We start from the raw sequence: 24,691 nt of genomic DNA, 5'->3' as shown, positions 1-24,691 counted from the left end.
CAGCTCATAAAGCATACTGATTTTCCTGTCTAATTTTTCTTAGTTATGTACTATGTGTGTGCCTCAATAAAAGAGAATGTATAGGGTATAAAATAGATTAGGGCACATAAAACAAAATGCACTTTATAGCATGTGACTTTATAAAGTGTGAAATATTACATACATTTCTCACCTTACAGGGAATTGCAAATAACAAATAATAACTTGCAAGTAACAAATGTGATGCCATAAAAAAATGCTTTATTGTCATTAAAGTAGGATGAAGCCAGGACACTATGGCTTCATGACTACATGGTTTTGACTCTGCACTAAAACCCAGGATGTCCAAAAATTAGGCTAATCCCCAAAACAATAAAGGCCAAAACCTTTCTTTGACCAATGGCCTCTTTGATCAATTAAGCTAGATATTGTTTCTCTGATGGAAGACACCAACAGTTATCAGAGTGGATTAGTAAAATGGATGTTCTATAATCAAATAAGAATGCATGCATTATAAGGAAAACACAGACAGCAGGCCTAGACTGTCGGCAAGAACACCAGAAGCAAAGGGGCTCTGAAGGACATAGTGTCAGATGTGCGCACACCTCCTATTTGATGAGAGACCTTGCTGATGGCTCATTGGCCAGAAATATATAGGTCTTACTTTGTATAAATGAAGAAACTGATATTTGAAGCATCAATCTGTCTCATATAAGTCTCATTGGTTTGGATTCCTTTGCCAGTTAAGCTCTCACAGTAATTCCCACCAAGTACCATGCCTGTCTGCAGGCCAGGCCCATCATAAACACCCTGCACACACCTTAACTTTGCAAAGCCTGTGTCGAGCTCCACAGGTTACACCCAGAATCTTCCTTTTGTCTTCTTACCACCTTCTTTTCTTTATTCCCTTCACCACATTTTCTAACCCTTCAGGCTTCTCCTAATCCAGTGCTTTTTTCCTCCGTCTCCTGGGGGCCCAAAGCCACTCAAAACAGTTTCCACCACATCCTCTGTGACAGGGCCCCATGCTCTGTTTAGAAGTCTAGAAAGTCAAAAACGGATAGTAATTCACACTTAGAAGTGAATAATTGATGTTCCTCCTCTGGGCATTCAAGAGTATATTCTGATCAAGCAACCACACTCCTGATTTGTGGCATCCCCACAGAAATGCTTGAATAGGAGCCTCTTTTACTCCTACTCCTCACCCCCCTCCTGGGAGAGCATCCTCAGAGGAACAGACGCTGATGGAAGGAGCACTGGTGGTCCTTAGCTGCTGGACCGCACTCTCCCAGGTCCCCTGGCTGCTTCTTCCTCCCACACTCCTTCCCACAGCCTAATCTTTACTTTGCTCAGTATTCACTTTGCACTGCCAGGGAAGGGGATAGCTTCTACAACAGGAGAGGGAGCTGCCCTTCTGAAGTCTGATCAAACTGGAGAACTTAGTCCTGATTGCCAGTATCTTTGGCAGAGCCATCTGTCATTCAGCTTCACTCACACCTGGACGACAAGCCCCTCATTAGGAGAAGATCTGGCCATCCCTGGAGGTATAGGATCCTTCACAAGGAACGGTCTTAAAGTCACTTTTCTAGATCGACTGTATGAAATTGATAATAATTACAGTCATCTACTGCTTCTCTGTGTTACCAAGTATCACGCAACACAGATATTATAAATGTATGTGTAAATCATAAATATATGTTCCTGTAACTTTAATTTTGATTTGATTATAACACTAAATATTAGGCTTGCTTATTTCTCTTGGTTTGCTGCTTTCTGCTCACTTGTCATGTTCTTCTTCTCATAACCTGGCTCTCAGATAAGTAGAGCTCAGTGACCAGTGGTGTCTACATCCTTCTTAGAGCATGCAAGTCTTTTCGTAGTGTTTGGGAAATTTAATTTATAAAAAAGGAGACACACACCAGCCCATAGGCTGTGTCCTTTTCAGTTCTCCAGTCTAAAAGGTCAAGTGGAGGGGGGAATGGTAGTAAAAATTCTATACAGTAAATAATTTTTAAGAATTCTGTTTAGCTTGACAGTGTATTGCTATACTGCATATATTTTCATTTAATTCTGTTTTATTGCTCTGGGAATTTACAATACTTGTTCAAAAGTGAAACCAAGATATAAACTTATGTCAGGGAAGTTAATTCTATTTCCCTGTTCCATTTCCCATTCATGTACTCTCTGTTTCCTAGAGCACTCCAGAGACTGTGCCTTTTTGTAATAATGCACGATGTCAAAAAAATAATAATAATACACCTTCTCCTTTCCCTCTCCTTATTAAACCTGCTCTTCTCAGACTCACAGCTTTTCTGGGGAAGTGAGAGAAAATTTAAGAGCTTAGGTTCAAAACACCATCCCTTTTAGGTCTCTTAAGATGTGAAATAAGCAGAGATTAAAGGAATTGACAGACGCATTGACATGCACACCCTACTATATATAAAATAAAGAACTAATAGGAACTTGCTGTATAGCAGAGGAAACTCTACTCCATACTCTGTAATGACCTATTGGGAAAAGAATCTAAAAAAGTGTGCATATATGTATATGTATAACTGATCTGCTTTGCTGTACACCTGAAACTAACGCAATACTGTAAATAAATTATACTCCAATAACAATTTTAAAATAAACAAAGTATGTAAGCAGAGATGGTGATATCAAGTTCAAGCTATCTCCCTAGAGGACAATGTCCACAAAAAATGGAAAGCAAACTTTGCCCATGCAAAAGCTAAAATAGAGGCGATTGCCTATAAATCACTAAATACAGATATTATAGTATGTAGTTGAAAGTGTTTGCATTTCTCTTATAATACTATACAAATCCCAAAGAATGAGAGAAGAAAACAATAGCTTTACCTCATTTATTTAATAATTTCTTGTAAATGAGCATTATGACTTGCTACAGTCCAGTTAATATTTAATACAATATGACGGCACTCTAGTGGAAAAGGGGGAGATTTTAGCACTAGAGTACTTATTGTACAGAAAATTCCACAAAGGGAAAAGAATTACTAATCCCAATAGTAAAATAAATATTTGCATGTATATATATATGTGTGTGTGTGTGTATAAAGGTATTAGTCGTTCCTCTGTGATCCATTTTTACTATGTAAATCTAAATAATACATTCATAAAAATAAAACATTAGTTATATTTAAAGAATTGAAATAACAATTGGTGTCCAAGGTTTAAGTCACATTACATTACAGTCATTCTACCAAAAAAATTAAAAATTACTAAAATTATACTGTTTTTAAAAATGTTTTATTTACTCCTTCATTTTATTTTGGCTCCACTGAGTCTTACTAGCTGTGTGTGGGCTTTCTCTAGGTGCAGCAAGTGGGGCTGCTCTAGCTGTGTTGCACGGGCCTCCCATTGCAATCAATGGCTTCTCTTGTTGCAGAGCCCGGGCTCTAGGCGTGCGGGCTCAGTTGTGGCACCCTGGCTTAGTTGCCCAGCAGCACGTGGGATCTTAGTTCCCCGGCCAGGAATCAAACACATGTCCCTTGCATGGCAAAATGAATTCTTAGCCACTGGACCGCCAGGGAAGTCCCTATACTCATTCTTTACACTCTGTCATTAAGTTCTTTATCAGGTAGCCCTTCCGTTGAAAACAATATTAACCTGTTCCTCTTATATACCATACTCGATAAATGCTGACTCTTGAGGGGTTAAGTGCAAAATTGTACCCTCTGGCTAAAGAGGCTTCTCTAACTAGACTCATCAAGGAAAAGACTCCTGATTATTTCAATTCTGTGTCCTCAGAAGCTGGCTTAGCGTCCAGCAGGCTGTAGGTGTTCCGTTAGTCTTTGTTAAATTGAGCAAAAATGATACCACAAAGATGAAAAACAACTTAGATCCCAACACTGTGGATGACAGTTCTGATGTTTAAGAAAATCCTCACCAGGTTTAATGTTTAACTTAGTGTACTGGATATTGAGTTTTACTGGTAATATATTTAAGATGATTAATTTTGTATTTTTAAATGTCTTTAACGAGGAAAATTACTGAACCTTTGAAGTAGCACAGAAAATGTTTTATGAACTCATTTAGGATCTATGTAGACTGTAAATATTATTAAGAATTCTTAGAAATAAAAGTTACTCAGTGTTTGGTATTATATCTGGTGTGATTAAAACAAATATGATAAATAGATTAGGAATCAGAAACCCTAAAGATCAGAATAAATAAATAATAAGAAAATCTTTTATACTTATTTGTAAATGATAAGACCATGACTTATTTGATCTTTGATATTAAAGTGTCCTTTATTCATAATTCCTGATAAATAAGATATGTGGGTTTGTGATATGCAATTGTCAGTATGTTACAAGCCAAAAGGAAAAGAGGTAAAAAATGTCCAAGTTCTGAAGGGAAAAAATGTGGATAAAACAAATAATATCTAAGAATTAGCTCTTCACATTAGGAAAATCAATAGCCTTCTCTCTTAACCGAATATCTTAGGTAGAAAAATCCAAAAAATTAAACATAAGTGAGCGATTACTTATTTTTTCATAGCCTTGATAATATTTCTTAACCTTGATAATAGATTCATAGTCTTTTATCATGGTAATCTTAATGCTTTTGTATGTCTGAAATGTTGCATAATAAAAATGTTTTAAGTAAAAGATGAACTTTTCAAGAAGAATTTGATGCTATCTTCCTAAATGATAAACTATCAAATGCTCATTCCCCACGGAAGTCTCTTAAAGTAAAAACTTTGAATCTGTTTTATGGAAAGACTTTGACTTACCACAAATCATTAAATAACCTTCGTATAATAGTTTTCCTGGTCATTTTCATATGGACCAAGTATTCACACTGGTCCCAGTAAATACTTGTTTCCTCCATACTTTTGGAACTTGATATTACATACAAGGTTTGGTAACAGTGTTCCTCAGTAAGAATGACAAAAGAACTTTGCATTAATAAAGAGAATTTATAGCCATAGTCAAATTTAGAGGGAATAAACTCCTTATTTTTCTTATACTGAAAGTCTTTCCATATCCATGTGTCAAATGTGTGTAATTTAATAAAATCTCCTACTTTGGGGGAAAAATATAATGCTTTGCAGTGTCATTTGCATACAAAAGCCTGCCAAAACTTTTCAGTTAAAATATTCAGCTTAAAACTTTAAAAAGAAATGTATTCTATTCCCATTCTTCTGGTGTTACAGGACTTCAAGACAGTCAAGGACCAACTAAGGGTTTCTAAGGTCAGTGGCTCAGAGATCTGAAATATTGTAATACATGAAGGCTTAGAGGAACTATGGATGGTAAACCTCAAAAAGAAAAGGTTTGCAGCAGGAGTGGAAGGAAGTGTGATAACTTCTTCAGGCTTAGCTCTGGGCCTGGTCAAAGCAGGTCATCATTATACACTTGTTGGATGAATGAATGAACCAATGAATATGCTGGATAGACCCATAATGAAGGAGCAGCAATGTGGAAGTGGGAGAACAGGTAATCCGCGTTACTCACCAAGCAGTTGATGGCAGAAAGCAGGACTCTGCCTTCGTATTCCTGGTGCTTGATACCAGGCCACACACGTAGATGGTGCTGGACTAACACAACACATTGGATTTTGGCTCCGCCAGTGAGCAGAGGAACAGGCTGCCTGACATGCAGTGAGCTCCCATTTCCTCAAGACTCATCTACAGGCCTACAGTTCATCCCAAGGGTAGAGGGAGCCTAGGCCAGACGACCACCAGCAGGGATGTTTGAAAAACACACCAAGTCTGTCTCAGTACCTCAGAGATCCCTTTAAACATCCAAACATCAGGACCTTGTGTTACATTTTGAGGCAAGAGAAGCTGTTAAAGTCCACAACATTTTATTTTTCAGTCTTTTATTAAAAACTCCAAAGGGATGATCAAGACCTCAGGGCAGACACTTAGCAGGTAACCATGAGGGTAGCTCAGTGGGTAAAGAATCCACCTGCAATGAAGGAGACCCCAGTTCGATTCCTGGGTTGGTAAGTTCCCCTGGAGAAGCAATATTCTACCCACTCCAGTATTCTTGGGCTTCCCTGGTGGCTCAGACGGTAAAGAATCCACCTGCAGTGTGGGACACCTGAGTTTGATCCCTGGGTTGGGAAGATCCCCTGGAGGAGGGCATGGCAACCTACTCCAGTATTCTTGCCTAGAGAATCCCCATGGACAGAGGAGCCTGGAGGGCTACAGTCCATGGAGTCACACACAGCTGGACACGACTGAATGACTAAGCACAGCACATGCCCCCAGCAAGAAAGAAGAGTTCCCAGTCCGAGGCACACAAGCTGTCATTAGCCTAATTAGCAGCTCCTCCTCCCCTCCAGGCAGCCTCTTCTCAGGGTTCCAGCGACCCCAGTGTTTACAGACCACTCTCCAGTCAGTATCTGCACTGCCCCAACCTCCCCACACATGCCAACAGCACAGCAGACAGCGCACAGAGTCCACACAACAGCCCGTGCTGTTCAAGCACAGCTCTGACAAGTGGGTCTGTATGTCTCACAGCCAGGATTTTCCAATTTTAGTCACAACTCATCAGCGGATCATTAAATTATCTCAGCGACTCCCAATCAACATAGATTTTTCCTAAATAATACGAGATGGAAAAGATGGAACAGAAAATTTCAGAACATATTACACGCATAGGAGTACATTGTTCCACGAAAATTTATTCTATAAGCATATAAATACTGTTACAATATGTGAACGTGTAAGATGAATTTCTTAGTTGTGGGTTGAAGTCTAAAAAGTTTGAAAGTGTCTGCTATAAAAGATCAGGGAGATAACTATAATAGTTAAGAGTAAGGGATTTATGAAACTTTGATTCCTAATCCTGCATGTACCTGCTCAGTAATCTTGATCATGTTGCTCATCCCTCTGACCCTGTTTCCTCATCTGGGGAAACAGGGGAGGTTCTACCATTCAGTGCATGACTTGCAACAAACACTCAGTGAAGGACAAACTCTAAAACGTCCACGAGGAACATCCAAAGCTATGAGGTCTCAGAGCCGAGCTCACTGCTCCAGGCCACAAGACTCACGTGGCCCCACAAGGACAATTTACAGGTGCAAGTTAGAAAGAACGCTCCCTCACCCTACAGGTGTGGCATCTGGCTCCTAAGTATCTGTGCTAGGGTTTTGCAATTATAGAAACAGTGGAAACCAAACTCCTTAATGTTAGGCTACAAACTGGGGCAGGAGGGGTGCGGGGGCCTTGTTTCTCAAATCAGGCCTCCAGCCTGAGGAACTCCCGTTTTCCAAAGTTGCTAGCTAGCCACAGCACTGGAACATCCATCACTTCAGCTAGGGGCCAATGCAGAAGCCCCCAGAATTGCTGCTCTGGTTTGGGCAGAGGCTTCTGGAGGAAGGGACAGAGAGGTCTCTGTTGTCCCTATAGAGCCTGTGGCCTCCACACTGCTCACCTCTCACGCAGCCCTGCCTGCCTTCTCCAAAGGGCAACCAGTCACCACCGTCAGTTTCCATGATGTCGCTAAGGGCACTCTATGGCTCCTGCCATCCCCGCCCATCTCTACATGAAAGGAGAAATTAGGAAGGTGACTAAGCCTGAAAAACTGAGACAGCGCCCCAGAACACGGGAAAACAGACACACACACACACACACAAAGCCCAGGAGAAAAACAGCAATGCAGATAACGAATGGAGGAAAGTGATGACAAAAAGAGAAACCAAAAAAAAAATAAAGAAACCCAGGAAAAAAAAAATAATAATAATAACACAAAGGTGCAAGAGAAGATTTTTTTAAGCAAATCAAAAGAAAATAAGTATAAAACAAAAAGGAGGGCAAAAGAGGACAGAAGATAGAAGGACAAGAGACTGTCCCTAATTCTACGCTGCTTGACTCACTGTTTCCTGAGAAGGGCTGTGCCCATGCACAAGAGGGCATGGAGAAAGGAAACAGGGGCTCTCCTCTCTAAACTCCCGGTGGCCTTCCCCTCCTCACCAGGCTGGTTCTGAGGTCCATCAGGAAAACATAGGCTCAGTGCCTTTAGAGAAAGAGGCTCCAGAGCTGACAGATTCTGGGTGGACTGCTGACAAATCTACTGCCAGGCCCACCTCAGGGGTCCCCAGCCCTGATCTCCTCCCCCAGAGACATGGCTCCACTTGTCAGGCAACTTACCCACCACATTCTTGGTGTCTTGTCACTCTTAGAGAACTCCTTTCTCCACCCTGCAACCAACACATCCCAGAGCATCTGGGTATTTTTCACACTCAAATCCACTGTACGCATTTCAGAGAACAAAGAACAGGGGCCTATAAGCGTTGCCTGTCCCGGCAACATGGAAATGTCTTGGCTTACCTGGAAAGGGAACCCCACTCTGCCTTCCCTTGGGGGCTAGGAGAGGATCTGGCCTGGCACCCATTCACTCTCTGGGCCTCTCATATCTTCTCAAGCTTCCAGATCACACAGGGGAGGTACAGCAGGTGGTTGGAGAACATAACCCAGCGCAACGTCAGGTTATCTGTGAGGGGATTAGGCCGGGACCGAGGGGGCAGCTGACCTCAAAGCCCTCCCACCTCTCACTCAAAGTGTGAAGGCCTGAACCCAAATCCATATTCTTTCAGGTAAAATAAGCAAAAGCCAAGCTTATCATCCTTTCTCAACACACGCTCCTGTGGCCAAAAGGCAGGGGTGGCTCTAGAGGGAAAAAGAGGAGAGGAAAAAAAAACCAAAAAGGGAACTTCATAGTGAAAAACCACCGGAATCAGAAACTCTCCAGAGGGTGAGGCCCCACAGGCATCCCCAGCTCTGTGGGGAGGAGCAAAGGGTCTTAATGTGCAGGCATTCTGTACTGAAATCCCAGTGTCTCGGGCACAGACACAGAGCAGGGGGGAAAAGGGGAGGGAAGCCGGCACGTGGCCAGGCGGGGCCAGACGGAGATGAGGAGCAGAGCGAAGCCCTCTGCAGGCCTCCAGCCTGCAACCTGGGCCCAGAGTGACTTCTTGCCAGGCCATACCTACTGGCTGCCATGTTCACTCCCCAAAACCTGAGATTTTCCCTTAAAACAGAGACTGAGGAGATGGAAACCAGTCAGCCCAGTCAGTCTGGCTCAGGTGGACATGAAGGGCAGCCTAGGTCACTCATGGATCCCAGAGCTCCCTTTGAGGCAGAAACACAGAGCATCTTTGAGGATTTCTGCTCTCTCTGTGGGAAGGTGGGCAAAATGCTCAAAATACAGTAAAAGCAAGGGTCAGGACCTAAAGGGGTCTCACTCCCTGTTTCTGTGGACTCTCCCTGGGGTGCCTGTGTGCAGGATTTCTGCAGAAGATAGTCCATTTTGTTAAGCCTTTGAATATTCAAATTGAAAGTATCGCGCAATCATTGATTGTCAAATCATGGGTTTCTAGAGGTTTTAAATACTTGGCATGAGGGGGAAAAAACTCAAACCTATACCCGAAGGTATAAAACATTAATTCTGTTTGTCTCCTGCTCCAGGAACCTGGGTGCAGCTGGATGCTTTGTGAAACTTTAAAAATGTTGCATCTCTGCTTCTCCCCCTGCACAGGAGCCCTCCTCCACGCTGAGTCCCTGCAGCTGCAGCATCCAGCCACCACCTCAGCTTCTGCTGACCACGATGTCGGGTAACTCGGCTGCTTCTTCTGGGATAGGGTCACGAGGGCGAGGGGCGTTTTGATCCGGGTGTATTTCCACGACTTTTCCTGCATGGAACAGAGAGGCACAAAGTCAGGGCATGCAAGTAGGAGCCCTGGATCGATCAGGAGAGGGCACGGGCCACGCTGTGGCCGCTCCCACTCGGCGCCTGGTCCCCAGGGCAGAGGCCCAGAAACCCAGTTGGCCGCCGCGGCGGTCCGCGTCCCGCGCGGTCCACCACCGGCCCGCTCACTTGGCCACAGATGTGACCCTGGGACTGCTCGGCGGCGGCGCGGACTCTGCGCGCGCAGCAGCGGCGGCGGGGGGAGCTAGAGGCTCGCGATGAGCCTGGGACGCGCGCCGGCCGCCCAGAGCCGGGCCGTGGCGGTTCCTGCGCGGACCCCGGGCCGCACTCGCTGCCCGTGGGGCCGCGGACCCGGGGAGGAAGTCTCCGGGACACGGTGGATGGCGGCGGGGGTGCGGCCGCCCAGCCCCGCGGGCCAGATGCGGATCCCCTGGGTCTGGGCGACGAACTGCACGACCTCCTTTCCGGGGGGAGACGTCTAGCTCCCGGGACCCGGCCCCGGGGGCTCCCACCGGTCCTGCGGCGGTCTCTGCAGTGACCAGGCGAGGCGCTGGCGGCCCGACACGGTCGCGGGCGCTCCGGCCGGTTGAGCGGCCCGCCCCTCCCCGCGCGGCTGTCCCGCACTCGCGCTCCGGGGTCGAGGTCAGGGCCGGAGTCGCGCCTGGACTCCCGCGGCCTCCTCCCCGCGAACGCTCGCCCGGCCCGACCTACTCACCGCGGCTCCGCGTCCCCCCACCCGCCACTCGGGGCCGCGGCTGCCCCGAGCTCCCGGCGCGCCGGACGCCCTCCTCGCCGAGCCCTCGGGCGCTCAGCCTCTCCCGGGAGCCGGGCAGCCCGGGGCGGCCCCTTCTGGAGGGCGGCTTCCCTGCCGAGAGCGCGCGGTCCTGGGCCGCCCCGCACGCCTCCCCAGGGCTCGCGCTGCGCGGACTTGGAGTCTTCGGGCGCCGCCGGGAAATGCCAGCCCCAGAAAGGGAGGGGGTGGGGAGAGACGGGAATAGGGGCGAGCAGGAGCGGGGCCTAAGGAGGGAGGCGGGAAAGAGACGAAGGCGCAGAAAGGGGGCAAGGAGAGAGGAGGCAGGAGAAAAAGACGGGAGGGATGGGGGGCAGTTCTCAGGCCTGGTCCCTTTACTGGGCTTAGCCTAGTGCGCCCCTCGCCGATCCAAGGCCCAGGGTCGGCCAAACCCCAACCGCCCGCTGCTTGCCCCAGGGCTGGCTTCCAGACCAGGGGCACACTGAGGTCAGAGGCTCCCCAGAAGCCACCACTGGTCCCGTAGGAAAGGAAGGGACTCGGAACTTCCACTGGAGTGGGAGTGAGGTGGGCTAGGTCAGTGCTGAAGCATCCAGACCCTCCCCCACCCCCGGTCTCTCTTCCAGACCAGAACCCTGGGTTTCCCTAACTGAGCCAAGGGGAGAGCCTCCGTAGACTGGTCTCCACATTCCTGAGCAGAAAAACCTGTGCCCAACCTGGGGTGGGTGGGCCCACAGATTTCCATAGATTCTGTTTCCACTGGAGCCCTGAAACCTGCCCGTGGTAATCCTTTCATCCTTTCAAGTTTGAGAAATTTGAGTTTCTTTCCCATCTGCCTTTTGGCATTCTTTTTGCGTTATCCAGACCTAGAGATCTGGCATTAGATGCCATAGTTTAGAAAGACCCCTACACCCCTGCCTGACACTGCAGACCTTACCCTTGACCACTGACTCAGTTGCCTTTCCCCAGAAAAACCTAAGGTGTACCAAGGTGTCCGGGTGAAGATCACGGTGAAGGAGCTGCTGCAGCAGAGAAGGGCACACCAGGCAGCCTCGGGGGGAACCGTAAGCATAAACCCTTCACTTGTTCCCAAATGGCGTTCAGCTTCATTCTGCCCTGTGTCTGGGAAAGTGTAGGGGGCCTCCCGTCACCATCACCAGACCTGGCCTTCTTTAGCTGATCTTATAACACCTGTGCCCACCTTCATCCCAGTTCACCACAGAGAACAGACATGTTGTGGGGCTCAGAACTTGGGGGAGTCCAGACCTCACTGATCATAGTCAAGCGTGTTGATCCAATGCAGGGAGAGAAGCAGCCAGTAGGTAAGTAGGTTCTTATTCTGTAGCAAGATAGTATATGTGCCCTCACATAGGCAAAGGAAATCTCTCCCAGAAATGTCCTTTTAGGGAGCCCTTCATGGGGCGATTCTCCATGGAACCTCCCCCTCACTGCACCTTCTGTCCTCATTCTTCTGATCCCAAGCATTGAAATTACCCAGCTGAAAGGGGCTGTGTAGCCTCAGAGGAGACAGCTTGGAATATAGAACCACCTCCTTATATGTGATGAAGCCTTAAGCACTTCCGGGTTATGAGATAGACCTGGGCAGTCATAAGGATACCTACCACTTTATGTGCATCCTAAAGCAGAAGATACTAGCAAGAATGCTCAGCAGCAGAACCAAATAAACTACGGTGGTTTCCTCCAAACAAGGGCAATTAGAGCCCATGATCACACAGTTGCCTTTGGGTTGGTTTGGGTGTAGATTCAGATATGAAGGATGGGCCCATATTGCCAGTGGTAAGACTGGTCCTGTCTTCAGCTTATTGGCATCTGTCCCACAACAGTTTTTGTGTCCAGTGCTGTTTGTGTGCAACGCCTGATTTCATAAAATGGGCCTTTGGGGGAAGATGCAGATCCCGTAGCGTGGTGAACACAGGTTCTAGAACCAGTGCATTGGGTTCAGACCTCAGTTCCTCCATTGTGTGAAGGCTTGAGCAAGTTACTCAGTCTCTCATGTCTTGGTTTCCTCATCTTTAAGCTGGAGATAATGGGATTTTGTGAGGAGTATATGCGTTATTACACATAAACACTTAGAAGAACACTTTCCACTTAGAAAGTGCTCAATACATGTTAGCTATCATTATTAGTAGCTAAAATAAAATTAGAATCGGAAGTTAAAAGCCAGATATTCACTAGTGTTCACTCACAGCCTTTGCTCAGAGTTTAGAGGTTGCTGTGATATGGCATGGGCAGTACAAATTTTATATTTGCTGGATGTCAAGTTGGTGGGCTTTCCAGGTAGCTCAGTGGTAAAAAAAAAAAAAAAAAAATCCACCTGCCAATGCAAGGGACACAGGGGATGTAGGTTCAATCCCTGGATCAAGAAGATCCCCTGGAGGAGGAAATGGCAACCCACTCCAGTATTCCTGCCTGGATAATCCCATGGACAGAGGAGCCTGCGGGCTACAGTCTGTGGGGTTGCAAAGAATCAGACACTTCTGAGCCAGTGAGCATGCATGCAACGTCAGGACCTCCATATGTAGAACTTCAGCTCATGCTAAAGTTTTAAACTTTCTTCCATTTGTAGAGGGCTTTCCAGTGGTTCTTTTAAAGCACTTTTGCACACTCACTATTTCTTTTAGTTCTTATAATAACCAGGAGAGGTGAGTGGATCAGGGATCTGTATGCCTCTATTACAGCTAAAGTTCAAAGCCTTACAGTTGCTAATAGTAGAGCAAAAAGTGGGACCAAGACCTGCTTATTCTTTGAAAAGAAAAAAAACAAACAACCTTCCCACCTGTTGGCTCCCTAAATTCATCTTCCTGCAGATCCAGCTGTACTGAGCAGGAGTCTGGTAGCCTTAACTACCAACTCCTTTATTTCAGAGATTATTTTAAAATTAATAAAATCCCAGGAACAAAGGAACTGGGATATACTAGTGGTGAAAAAAAAATTCATCAGGATGTTAACAAAATGTAATCTTTCATTAAGGGGCTTTGGCACCTTGTATCATTCTGCTCCAGCTGCAACCTGGAGAAGCCCCACTTGCATATGGCTACTGTATTATTCTTGGCCACTTCTGGGTTGGTTTGGCCACCGTTTTCCTGTTAGCTAGCTGCTGGAATGAAAGCAAGGCTGAAACATTTCATTTGTGTATCTGACCAGTATCTATTCCCTAGAGCAGTTTGACTTATCTAAGTTTTTCTGAATTCCTCTCTGAAAAATAATCAAGCAGTACTTCTAAACCAGTGCCTTGCAGGAACATGCAGGGCAAAGCTGGCCCCAACTTTGCTTTCTGGAAGATGATATCCACCCAGGTCCTCGCAGGCATGGAGGAGTAACACAGAGATGATTTAACTATGAGAGTCAGATGTAAAATTCCTCACTGGGAACCAGCAGAAGGATCTGGGATTCTAGGAAGCCTAGGAGGTATAGTCAGTAGACACGGATGGCAGGTAGCAGGGGATGGTGTATGTATGCCTGTTTCTGGTTTAACAGAGATCATCTCCAATTTGTTCAGTGGTTGAAGGAGACATTTGGGAAGCATTAAGCCAAGGAAAGAGTTGATTTTTTATCAAATACGTAAAGCAGGAAGAAATTTATCATAATTTGTTAAAAAGACAGAGTAGTATCCACAATTTGAAATTTTAAGAAGGCAATCCTGCATGGAAGTTATAGATTGAGACAAATGTCAAGGTATCCAGTAGTGCCAGGAGACACAAATGCATGTCAGATTTGTCCATTTCAAAAACTTCCTTCAGCAGAATCAGTTTATAAACAGCCCTACACACATACATGCATACACACACACATAACTCTCTCACCTACAGGATAAAGAGAAACTTGAATTAGTACTTACCAAAAAACATAATTTACCCTTTTCTACTATTAATTTTTTTCAAACAGATATGTTTTTATAAATCATAGATTGTGGATTTTTGCGCTGTTTGAAATCTAGAGAGAGGAGACTGTATTCTTGGAGCAGAGTAGAAAGTGAACCCATGACTAGCAAGATAATATCACGTAGGATATTGTAAACATACCTGAGGGAGATAACCTGGGGAGGTCTACAAAAGGACCATTCCGGGGGAGGAATGGGGTTAACGAGAGCTCTACAATGAAGCCGAGTTTTTAAAACCCACTCCTTCCAAGTGCTTGAGCTCAAGCTGCAGCCAAATATTTGCATAAAGAGCTGGTGAAGGATTCCAGCTTCCTGGTTCATGACATTACAGCATGGATCATTTTCAAAATTAACACCACCTCCTATTTCAGCAGCGACTGACTGTGCAGGCTCCCAGGGGCTCAGTGTACAGCTGTGAGTGTACCCCGCGAGACAGGAGACAGGCATGCGGAGCTCTGCTTCCTAGCACAGACTCTTGCAGCGATGCTGGTCCCCTTAAACTTTAAAGCCACCACCTGAAACCTAAAATAAAAAAGTCCTAAATTACTCAATTAGTACAGTTATTAATTTAACCAAAGGACACAGGCTGCTTTACTTTGAATAGTTAAAAGGAACAGACTCGTAAACTTCAGGTATTTATTGGTGAAAAAAAGCAAATTTTATAGAAGATAGCATAAAAAGTCCAGAGAAGTAAAATATTTCCCAACCATTAACTACAATGTAGATAAGCTACAGGCTACTGACTACAACTTTAAGAAAATATTTTGTTATATCATAGCTAGGAAGAACATGTGACTATTTTTAGCTATCCAGGATTAAGCCAACAGATAGTATAAGAAACTTTTGAGGAAATGATTGACTGAGTTATAGCTAATTGGGATTAAGTAAATGTTAGTCCTTATTAATTTTAAATTAAATAGTTTAATAGACTCTCTACTGAGTTTTCTTGAACTGTTCATTTATGTAACATAAAAATCATTTAAATTAATTTTTATCAAAATTAATAAAAATTTAAGTGGGAGACATTAGAAAAAATCCCCAAGCAAAAATAAAAGTTGAATCTGAATAAGATATAACATCAGTTGTATTTCACAACAGCAAGTTTTTTTAGAAGAAAGGATCTGGCTTACCTTAAAGTAGAAGGCAACATAGTTCATGTCAAAATGTTTTAGCTTTCCCTTTAAAGAACTCTTATTTCACTTTGCTTTGTGGTCATCTTACTTTGGCAGCAGTCCGGAGGCAACAGTGTCCACCTTTCAGACCCAGTCCCACCATCTTCTGCAGGTCAGTACAGCCAGCCTTACAATTCCCTCAAAACACTTGCAAAAGTCCATCTGGAAAGGCTTTTAGTACTTGATTCAGGGGTTAAGATAGGCACCACCATTTAATTGGAATCCAACCAATCAGAAGGTGAAAAAAAAGGCATGATGACTCCAAATATAAGCCCAGCAAGGAAACAGGTGCAACATTTTGTCCTCATTTCTGAACTGTCTATTCTCTGCTATCTACTCTGTCCCAAGAGCTTGTTCCTCACATTAGTTCCAGGTCCTCATTTCCAAGTAACTAATCTTGATTAAAAGATCAGAATTGCTTTCTGAAACCTGTTATCTTTTAAGTGTACTATTAGGTGGAAAACAGAACATCCCGAGGTCCTAGAATAATGCCTTTGCTCTTGTTTCACTTAGTTTCTAGCCGACAGGGGCTTCCCTCCCCTTCTTTTCTCTCTTCCCAGAAAGCAGTTCAAACAAGTGTGTTTTCTCAGCCCATTACGAATAACGCTATTACATAAACACTCCTACCCATGCCACTCACAGCTCAGAGTTGAAGGAGGTCATCTATAAGGAAACCCGTGCTATGGGAACTCCCCACTGAATGTGCCACTTTAACTTAACCTTAAAGGAGCCTTGAGACTTCAAAACCTCCAGTGTTCTGTCATTCCCCTAAGCCTACCTTCTTTGAGCATTTCAGGATAATAATCAGAATTGGGGCCTATTAATACTAAAATGGAAAAGGAGTCATGTTTTCAGAGCTATTCTTGTTTGGTATTTAATCCCTTAGATTAATTCCTTGATCACGTGTAACGTAACGTGTTCACTAACAAAACATTTTTGCTTTTTGTAATATAAAACAAATAATACTAGTTTGTATTCTATATTCCTGGTTTCTCCCTTTTATGATTTGTGTTGTCATTTATAATACTCCTCAAAATAAGTTCAGTTCAGTCACTCAGTGTGAAAACTTTTAGAAAGCAATTAACCCTAGATCAAGAGGATTATTTGCCATGGCATCAGTTTTCTTAAAGCCTCAAGCAACTCTACAGTTTACTTTTGAGAGATGAGGTTCACGTGGACTGCAGATAGGGGCTGGGTGTTGGCGCTTATAGTCCAAGAAACTGGACAGTGAAAGTTTGAGCTTGGCTGTGACAGTTGGACAGAAATTGGATCACCATTCTTTTCTTTTCACCTTCTAAATAAATCCCCTAGTTACTAATCAGATTCATTTCATTGGGCTTGAATTAACTAAGGCAACTTAAAAAATCCAAATTGCCTGCCTATTTACTTCTCTCAAACTTTCCCCTTTTCCCCTGAAATGTGGTAAATGTTCAGAATATAGACAAGAATTCCATTCAAATATGTAAGTGCAGTTTTTAATCCAAACCTCTCCTGTTCCTTTTTCTTCTAGGACTGTACTTTGAGCCTGAACCAATTCCTTCCACACCCAATTATTTCCAACCCCGAGAATTTTCCAGTTGTGTTTCTTGTGAAGAAAGCCCAGGCTTTCTGGACCAGATATTTGATTCCTACCTTCAGCCAGAGACACACCCGGATCCTTCGCTCAGTTCCATGCAAAGTACTCCACACTATTTCCCAGACAGCTTCCAAGCTGCCCCTTTCTGCTTTAACCAGAGCCTGGTAATTTATCTCTGTTCTTTACAAAACCTGTTATTGCCTACTATGGGGCAGAGAGTTTGTATCATCTCGTGAGAAATCATACAAACGCTATCAACAAGGAAATCATCCAGGAAGCCAGCAAAGACTGATGTAAAACCCAATAGAGGTAGAAATAGCCACACATTGAAGGGCAAAAACCTCTGGAAACATGCGTAATCACGACTTCCTGAGTCAGCTATGCCCAAGTACGTTGGTGTGTGGCCATAAAAAGAGGTTTCCCAGCAATATTCATTTAATGTTTTTAAACTGTAAAATTCAGACTTCTCTTCATTGAAAATCATTGATTTAAACAATGGCCCTTGGAGTTTTGAGTTCTAGAAAATGGAATTAAGGCTGTGTCAACAAGGCAAACTGTCATCTGATAAGGGGCTATTTCTGTTTTATTTTGACACTTAATTGGCTCTCCTAACTGGTCGTATTGGTCTGGTACAGGCACAAGAGCCCATTTTGGTCTGAGATGGTTGGTGAAAAATGAAGCCCTAACAGTTGAAAACATTTGCATTGTCTGTTCATATCGGACCTTAAATTATTGAAAATGTGTTATCAGTTTAAATGGAGTGAGGCTTCCATTGGTAGTTACCAATTATTGAAGATGTCTTTTAGATACTGTTAAAAACCTTAAAAACAGGCTTTTTTAATGTAAATTCTTTCTTGCTTTTGGTTTGTCAAAAGTCCATGTAAATAAGTGAATTTTAAAGGAATAAGAAATTAACTCTACAGGATATACACACAGGGGCCACGGAATCATCCACTTCTCTTCCAGCTTCCAAATTAGGCTTTCTCAGTAACAATCGTGGACCCGCTTAAGAGGGAGCAGAAAGTACCTTTCTCCACAGAGGACAAGACTTCAGCGCCTGTAACAGGAGTTTGGAGTCTTGGAGCCTCCCAAACAGTGGCTCCGTGAGGATCCCAGCTCTCCCCGTGTATGTTCACCTTCTTCTCCACAGTCAAGGGTGTGGAGAAACATCCAGGTTGCCACTTGCCCCTTACATCGAGGCACACAGCAAGATTCTATGTGCAGGTGACCAGGCACAATGGGATTTTGTGGTTTCAAGAACAAAGCATCCTGTAAAGTATGCTTATAACAAAGAAAGCCAGTGAAGCAGGGCAATTTATTGTTGGGAAAGAAATAGGTAAATAGAGAATGTGGTGTCATGAAATCACACAGCCAGCAAATAAAATTACTTCTGCAGATTTGGGTTGAGTCGGATGGTTTTGTTGTGCCTTTTTTTTTTTTTTTTTCACCCCTAATGTTCTTTTACTTTGAGTTAATAAATCCGCTCTATTCAGTTCTTTTAATCCTGTCTAATTTATCACGCTTATTGGTCCTTGGTTTTCACCTCTCTAGACGCCAGAATCGCCTTCGGATTCCTCCACTCTCTCTGGCTCTTTAGACTACAATTACTGTCCTGCTCAGCTGCCTTCATACGCCGCGGAGAGCCACACCGCTCTCCCCCAGCTGGACACCAGGAACTGCGGCCACCCGTCGGGAGATTACACCTACGCTCACCCGCCCGCGCATGCCCAGTATGACAGCTTCTCCCCCGCCTCCATCTGCTGCTGTGCCTCCTGTGAGGCCGAACGCTTGGACGCCTTCAGAGCCTCAGACTGCTTTTCCTACTCCAGCACAGACTATGTGAATTTCGCTCCCTCCGCAGCAGCAAGCAGTGATTTCTATAAGAGGGAAGCAAATTGGGACATTTGCTACAGTTAATAGAAATGACGCCTATTTGGAACATGACATGCTTACATCTATTTTTTCTTTTTTACCACTTCTAGATGACAACTCAAAATATACAACCTGCTAACAAAGTATCACAGGTGCAGTTTACATGTCACCGTTTTTGGTTTTCTGACACTAATTAAGGCATTAAGACGGAGTCCTTAGGCTCAGTCATAGTTCCACTCCTACTCCTGCTTACGGTTAAAATTTTTGTAGGGAACATTCGGTTGTTTTACATTTTTGTGTAACGAACAAATGATAATTTTTTAACTAATAAATAATTTTGTATTACTAAAAGTTGGCTTGTTTTTTAAATTTTCCACTAGTCATTCCCCAGCTGATATGAATAATATCAAGTTATTCTAGAAATCAAGAATCACTATTTAGTATTTAATCCCTCTTGTTCACAGATTGAAAATTATTTTAATGCGGTGAGGTGCCTTGGCTCCTGTGGGCATGGAGGGTAGACACAGCTGTGATGGCTAAAGAGGGACATTCAGCCTCCACCGCTAGACGGGGGTATACGTCTTGGGGTAACATCTGAGAAAGGCATGTATGAATCGTTAGTTTCTCGTGTCTATCACTGGTCAATGGAAGGTTAAGATGCCCCAAAAGCACATCTTACCTACAGGATGGTTAAACTGTAGATAATTCTTTTCATATCCAAAATCCTGTTTTGTAAACTTCAAGGGCAAATACTTAATCTTTCTCTTGAGAGCTGCCATGCAGTTCTTTGTTACCTTTTATTTCTGAATTTCTGCTTTAGGTCTTTAAATATGCATCACTTCTTTACAGATTGATTTATAGGATTGACCATGTTATTTACAATTGAACTTCCTCTGATTACTTTGTTTGAACAAGGCCAACTGTCTTTCAAGGTGAAAAGGAGCTACTAAAGTTATCTATCCTAAACTATACTGTTGAATTCTGTTTGTTGAAGGCATGAAGGCACAGGACTTCATCTCCACAGTGAGGTCTGGGGGCATTTTCCATGTCCTGAGGTTTAGCACAATGGAAGCAATACTGGTACCATTGGTACTGGCCACAGCTACCATTTTCTGAGCCCTTCCTATGTGCCAGAATTGTCTATTGATCTTCTCACACATCATCTCAATCTTCACAATAACATTGATAGCAAAATGAGAAGTCTGAGGTTCAGAGAAGTTAAGTCACCTGCCCACTGTCACGCAGCCAATAAGTGGCTGCGCTTGGGTCTGAAAAATACCAAGAGGTGCTCCCTACTCACCACTGGTGAAACGTTTGAGCTGCTATTTGTGAAAGACTGCTCAGGAGCCTGAGGAATCATTCTCCATTAAACCCCAACCTCCCTGTTGACACAAAACTGTGTTTCCAGCTGCCTACAAATAGTCAGAGCTTTCCAGCTGGGTCGGACTGTCCACAGGAAAAGAAGGTGCCAAGCACAAGAGCTGGAAGATGGAGGGGAAGCAGGTGACAAACCTCCACCTCAGTGGGTTTCTTTTGATCAGGAGACACATTTTCTTTCAAATTGACACCATCTGACTGTCCTTTCCCTGGGGACTCTACTAAGGCTTGGGCAAATAGGACAAGTTACAACCTGCCTCTGGGATAGATGTGCCAGGGGAACGGAACAATCACTGCCTTTCTGAGACACCAATAAAAATAAAATTTTAATAGTTTCAAACCAAACTGAAACTGGTCTATTGTCAACAAATGTCTGTGCACACAGCCCAAAGCCCCTGCACAGCTTGTACCCACCCCCAGCAGCTGCCCCAAAGAGACAAAGAGCAAAGAACACACAGATGTCCGGTGGCTGGCACCAAAATCTCTTTCCTGGATGCCATTCTTTTTTTCATTCTCCACTTCTATTCTCTGCTTTCTGAATCGGTGACCTTGCAGCGTTAATTGAGAGCACTTCCTGCTTCCTTGTGTCTGGTTCTTTCTTCATATGTCCTTTAATTTTCCCCTAAATCTGGCATGGAAAAAGATTCATTTTTTTAAAAAAATGTGAGACAAGAGCTAATATCTCTACTGTGTATTATGATGAATAATCCCAACTTTAAAACGGGCTTCCCAGGTGGTGATAGTGGATAAGAATCCGCCTGCCAGTACAGGAGATGCAAGAGATGCTGGTTCAATCCCCTGGGTTGGGAAGATCCCCTGGAGTAGCAAATGGCACCCCACTCCAATATTCTTACCTGGAAAATCCCATGGGCAGAGGAGCCTGGCAGAATATATACAGTCCATGGGGATGCAAAGAGTCAGATATGACTGAGCACAAAGCATATAAAATGGTCCTTAAGATCTTTGCAGAAATTTGAGGCCACAAAACACCTGACATGCTACAAAGTCAGTGGACACAGTCCAGCTAGCCTCTTACCCACTGCAGCTCACACAGTGACACGGGAGCTGCACAGCAGCTCTGAGACAACCCAGAACGCTTTTCATCAATAGATGCCTAGGAAGCTGGACAAAATACAAGTGCCCAGGAAAAGGTCAGTTTTCATTCCAGTCCCAAAGAAAGGCAATACCAATGAATGCTCAAATTACCGTATAATTGCACTCATTTCACAATTGTTATCAAAATTATGTTCAAAACCCTTCAAGCTAGGCTTCAGCAGTATATGAACTGAGAAATACTAGATGTTCAAGCAGGATTTAGAAAAGGCAGAGGAACCAGAGATCAAATTGCCCACATCCACTGGATCATAAAAAAAAATCAAGAGAATTCCAGAAAAACATCTACTTCCACTTCATTGATTATGCTAAAGCTTTTGACTGTGTGGATCACAACAAACTGTGGAAAATTCTTACAGAAATGGAAGTACCAGACCATATTACCCATCTCCTGAAAAGCCTGTATGCAGGTTAAGAAGCAACAGTTAGAACCGGACATGGAACAACAAACTGGTTCAAAATTGGGAAAGGAGTACGTCAAGTCTTGTTTAACTTGTCACCCTGCTTGTTTAACTTCTATGCAGAGTACAGGCTGGATGAAGCACAAGCTGGAATCAAGATTGCCAGGAGAAATATCAATAACCTCAGATATGCAGATGACACCACCCTTATGGCAGAAAGCAGAGGAACTAAAGAGCCTCTTGATGAAGGTGAAAGAGGAGAGTGAAAAAGCTGGCTTGAAACTCAGCATTCAAAAAATGAAGATCATGGCATCCAACCCCATCATTTCATGGCAAATAGATGGGGAAAAAGTGAAAACAGTGACAGATTCTATTTTGGGGGGCTCCAAAATCCCTGTGGATGTGATTGCAGCCACGAAATTAAAAGACGCATGCTCCTTGCTATGACACATCTAGACAGTGTATTAAAAAGCAGAGACATCATCTTGCCAACAAAGGTCCGCATGGTCAAAGCTATGGTTTTCCCAATAGTCACTCACATACAGTTGTGAGAGTTGGACAATAAAGAAGGCTGAGCACTGAAGAATTGATGCTTTCAAACTGTGGCGCTGGAGAAAACTGTTGAGTCCGTTGAGACAGAAAGATCAAACCAGTCAGTCCTAAAGGAACTCAGCTCTGAATATTCAATGGAAAGACTGCTGTTGAAGCTAAAGCTCCAAATCTTTGGTCACCTGATGTGAAGACTCTTTGGAAAAGGCCCTGATGCTGAGAAAGATTGAGAACAAGAAGAGAAGGGGGCGACAGAGAATGAGATGGTTGGATGGCATCACTGACTCAATGGAAATAAATGTGAGCAAACTCCAGGAGATAATGATGGACAGGGAAGTTTGGCGTGCTACAGTCCATGGTGTCGAAAAGGTTTGGGCAAGACTGAGTGACTGAACAGCACCTCATTGTGAGAAAGCATGATCAGTAAGTCAGTGGTAGGGCCCAGGCATCTGCCTGTTTAAATGTGTCTAAGTTGATTCTTTTTTTTTTTCCATTTAGTGGGTCCTAAGTTGATTCTGATATAGGTGGTCCTCTGTCTACACTTAAAACACTGATATGGATGTATGGCAGAAAACAATACAATGTTGTAAAGCAATTATCCTCCAATTAAAAATAAAACAAAAAAACACTGATATTCTGTGTCTGGATTGTTCCCTTGTAACTTAGAAGAACTCAGAAGCTTTAATAATAGCTTATATGGACTGAGTTCTTTCTGTGGGCCAACGCAGTGGGCCCTATCTCATTTAATCTTCAAACAACCACACAAGACAGACACTATAATGGTCTCATTTTTCTCAATGATAAAATTGCTGTTTTGAGAGATGAAATAACTTGCCCATGGTTACACAACCTATAAATCAAGACAGAGTCCTCAAATTCTGTTTATCTGATGCCACAATCAGAACTTCTGATAGTCTCAGCATACATTCCATGCATTAGACGTGGAAGAATAATCTATTTGGAATTTGATCTTTGCCCTAAAAGTTGCATGTGTATCTGGACACGAATATTTGTAGCCAGTTCCTCATACCACAGAGACATTTAATAAGTTTACAAATATAAGCTCAAATGAATGAATAATTTTGTTATTCAGAACCATTGAAAGTGAAAGTGAAGTCATTGAGTTGTATCTGACTCTTTGCGACCCCATGGACTATAGCCTACCAGGTTTCTCCGTCCATGGGATTTTCCAGGCAAGAATACTGGAGTGGGTTGCCATTTCCTTCTCCAGGAGTCTTCCCAACACATGGGGTTGAACACGAGTCTCCCTCATTGTAGGCAGATGCTTTACCGTCTGAGCCACCAGGGAAGTCCATTCAGAACCATTAGGGACATTAATAAAACAAAACATTGATTAAGTGCTTATCATGTGCAAGACTGATTACACACCTTCACAATCCAGTCAAAAATTTAAAAGAGAGACGTAGAGAATGGACTAGTGGGCACAGCGAGGGAAGGAGAGGGTGGGACAAATTGAGACAGAAACATTGACATATATACACTATCATGTGTAAAACAGATAGCTAGCTGGAAACCACTCTGTAACACAGGGAGCCCAGTTTGGCACTCTGTAATGATCTAGATATGACCACCCTAGATAGCATATTCAAAAGCAGAGACATTACTTTGCCAACAAAGGTCCGTCTAGTCGAGGCTATGGTTTTTCCAGTGGTCATGTGTGGATGTGAGAGTTGGACTGTGAAGAAAGCTGAGCGCCGAAGAATTGATGCTTTTGAACTGTGGTGTTGGAGAAGACTCTTGAGAGTCCCTTGGTCTGCAAGGAGATCCAACCAGTCCATTCTAAAGGAGATTGGTCCTGGGTATTCTTTGGAAAGAATGATGCTAAAGCTGAAACTCCAATACTTTGGCCACCTCATGTGAAGAGTTGACTCATTGGAAAAGACTCTGATGCTGGGAGGGATTGGGGGCAGGAGGAGAAGGGGATGACAGAGGATGAGATGGCTGGATGCATCACGGACTCAATGGACATGAGTTTGAGTGAACTCCGGGAGTTGGTGATGGACAGGGAGGCCTGGCATGCTGCGATTCATGGGGTCGCAAAGAGTCGGACACGACTGAGCTGAGCAACTGAACTGAACTGAATGATCTAGAGGGGCGGAATCATGGTGAAGGCTCGAAAGGGAAGGGCATATAAATATGATGATGACTGATTTGCATTGATGTACAGCAGAGACATCCGCAACATAGTAAAGCAATTATCCTCTAATAAAAATTTTAAATTAAATTTAAAAACACACAAGAAATAAGGATGTGATTTTTTTAATTTAAAACTGGGAGGATGGACATGGACTGATTTTCA

The 24,691-nt window shown here is 43.8% G+C and overlaps 1 protein-coding gene and 1 long non-coding RNA gene across 3 annotated transcripts; one reads left to right on the top strand and one right to left on the bottom strand.

Annotated features, from left to right (window-relative positions):
• Nucleotides 6,617-16,392, bottom strand: LOC108637683. Of its 2 annotated transcripts, XR_001919244.1 has the most exons (3): nucleotides 15,442-15,547; nucleotides 14,454-14,833; nucleotides 6,617-9,645 (listed from the first exon to the last, which is right to left on the bottom strand). It is a non-coding gene; the product is annotated as an uncharacterized LOC108637683 (long non-coding RNA). The 2 variants fall into 2 exon arrangements; XR_001919243.1 differs by lacking the exon at nucleotides 6,617-9,645 and having other exon boundaries at nucleotides 13,962-14,833; nucleotides 15,442-16,392.
• Nucleotides 9,496-19,282, top strand: COLCA2 (colorectal cancer associated 2). Its single transcript, XM_018059809.1, has 5 exons — nucleotides 9,496-9,567; nucleotides 11,380-11,474; nucleotides 15,541-15,595; nucleotides 16,994-17,223; nucleotides 18,611-19,282. The coding sequence occupies exons 1-5, from the start codon at nucleotides 9,561-9,563 to the stop codon at nucleotides 18,974-18,976; spliced, it is 753 nt and encodes a 250-aa protein (XP_017915298.1). The 5' UTR covers nucleotides 9,496-9,560; the 3' UTR covers nucleotides 18,977-19,282.

Source organism: Capra hircus, chromosome 15, assembly GCF_001704415.2.
Source record: "Capra hircus breed San Clemente chromosome 15, ASM170441v1, whole genome shotgun sequence".
Lineage (NCBI taxonomy): Eukaryota > Metazoa > Chordata > Mammalia > Artiodactyla > Bovidae > Capra > Capra hircus.
The sequence above is the reverse complement of the archived record's forward strand: the minus strand, read 5'-3'. Positions and strand labels throughout refer to the sequence as shown.

Bases quoted from the DNA above. Each gene is read 5' to 3' on its own strand.
- COLCA2 (XM_018059809.1), top strand. The intron at 11,475-15,540 runs GTAAGCATAAAC...TTACTTTGGCAG, and splicing joins AGGCAGCCTCGGGGGGAACC to CAGTCCGGAGGCAACAGTGT. The intron at 17,224-18,610 runs GTAATTTATCTC...TCACCTCTCTAG, and splicing joins TCTGCTTTAACCAGAGCCTG to ACGCCAGAATCGCCTTCGGA.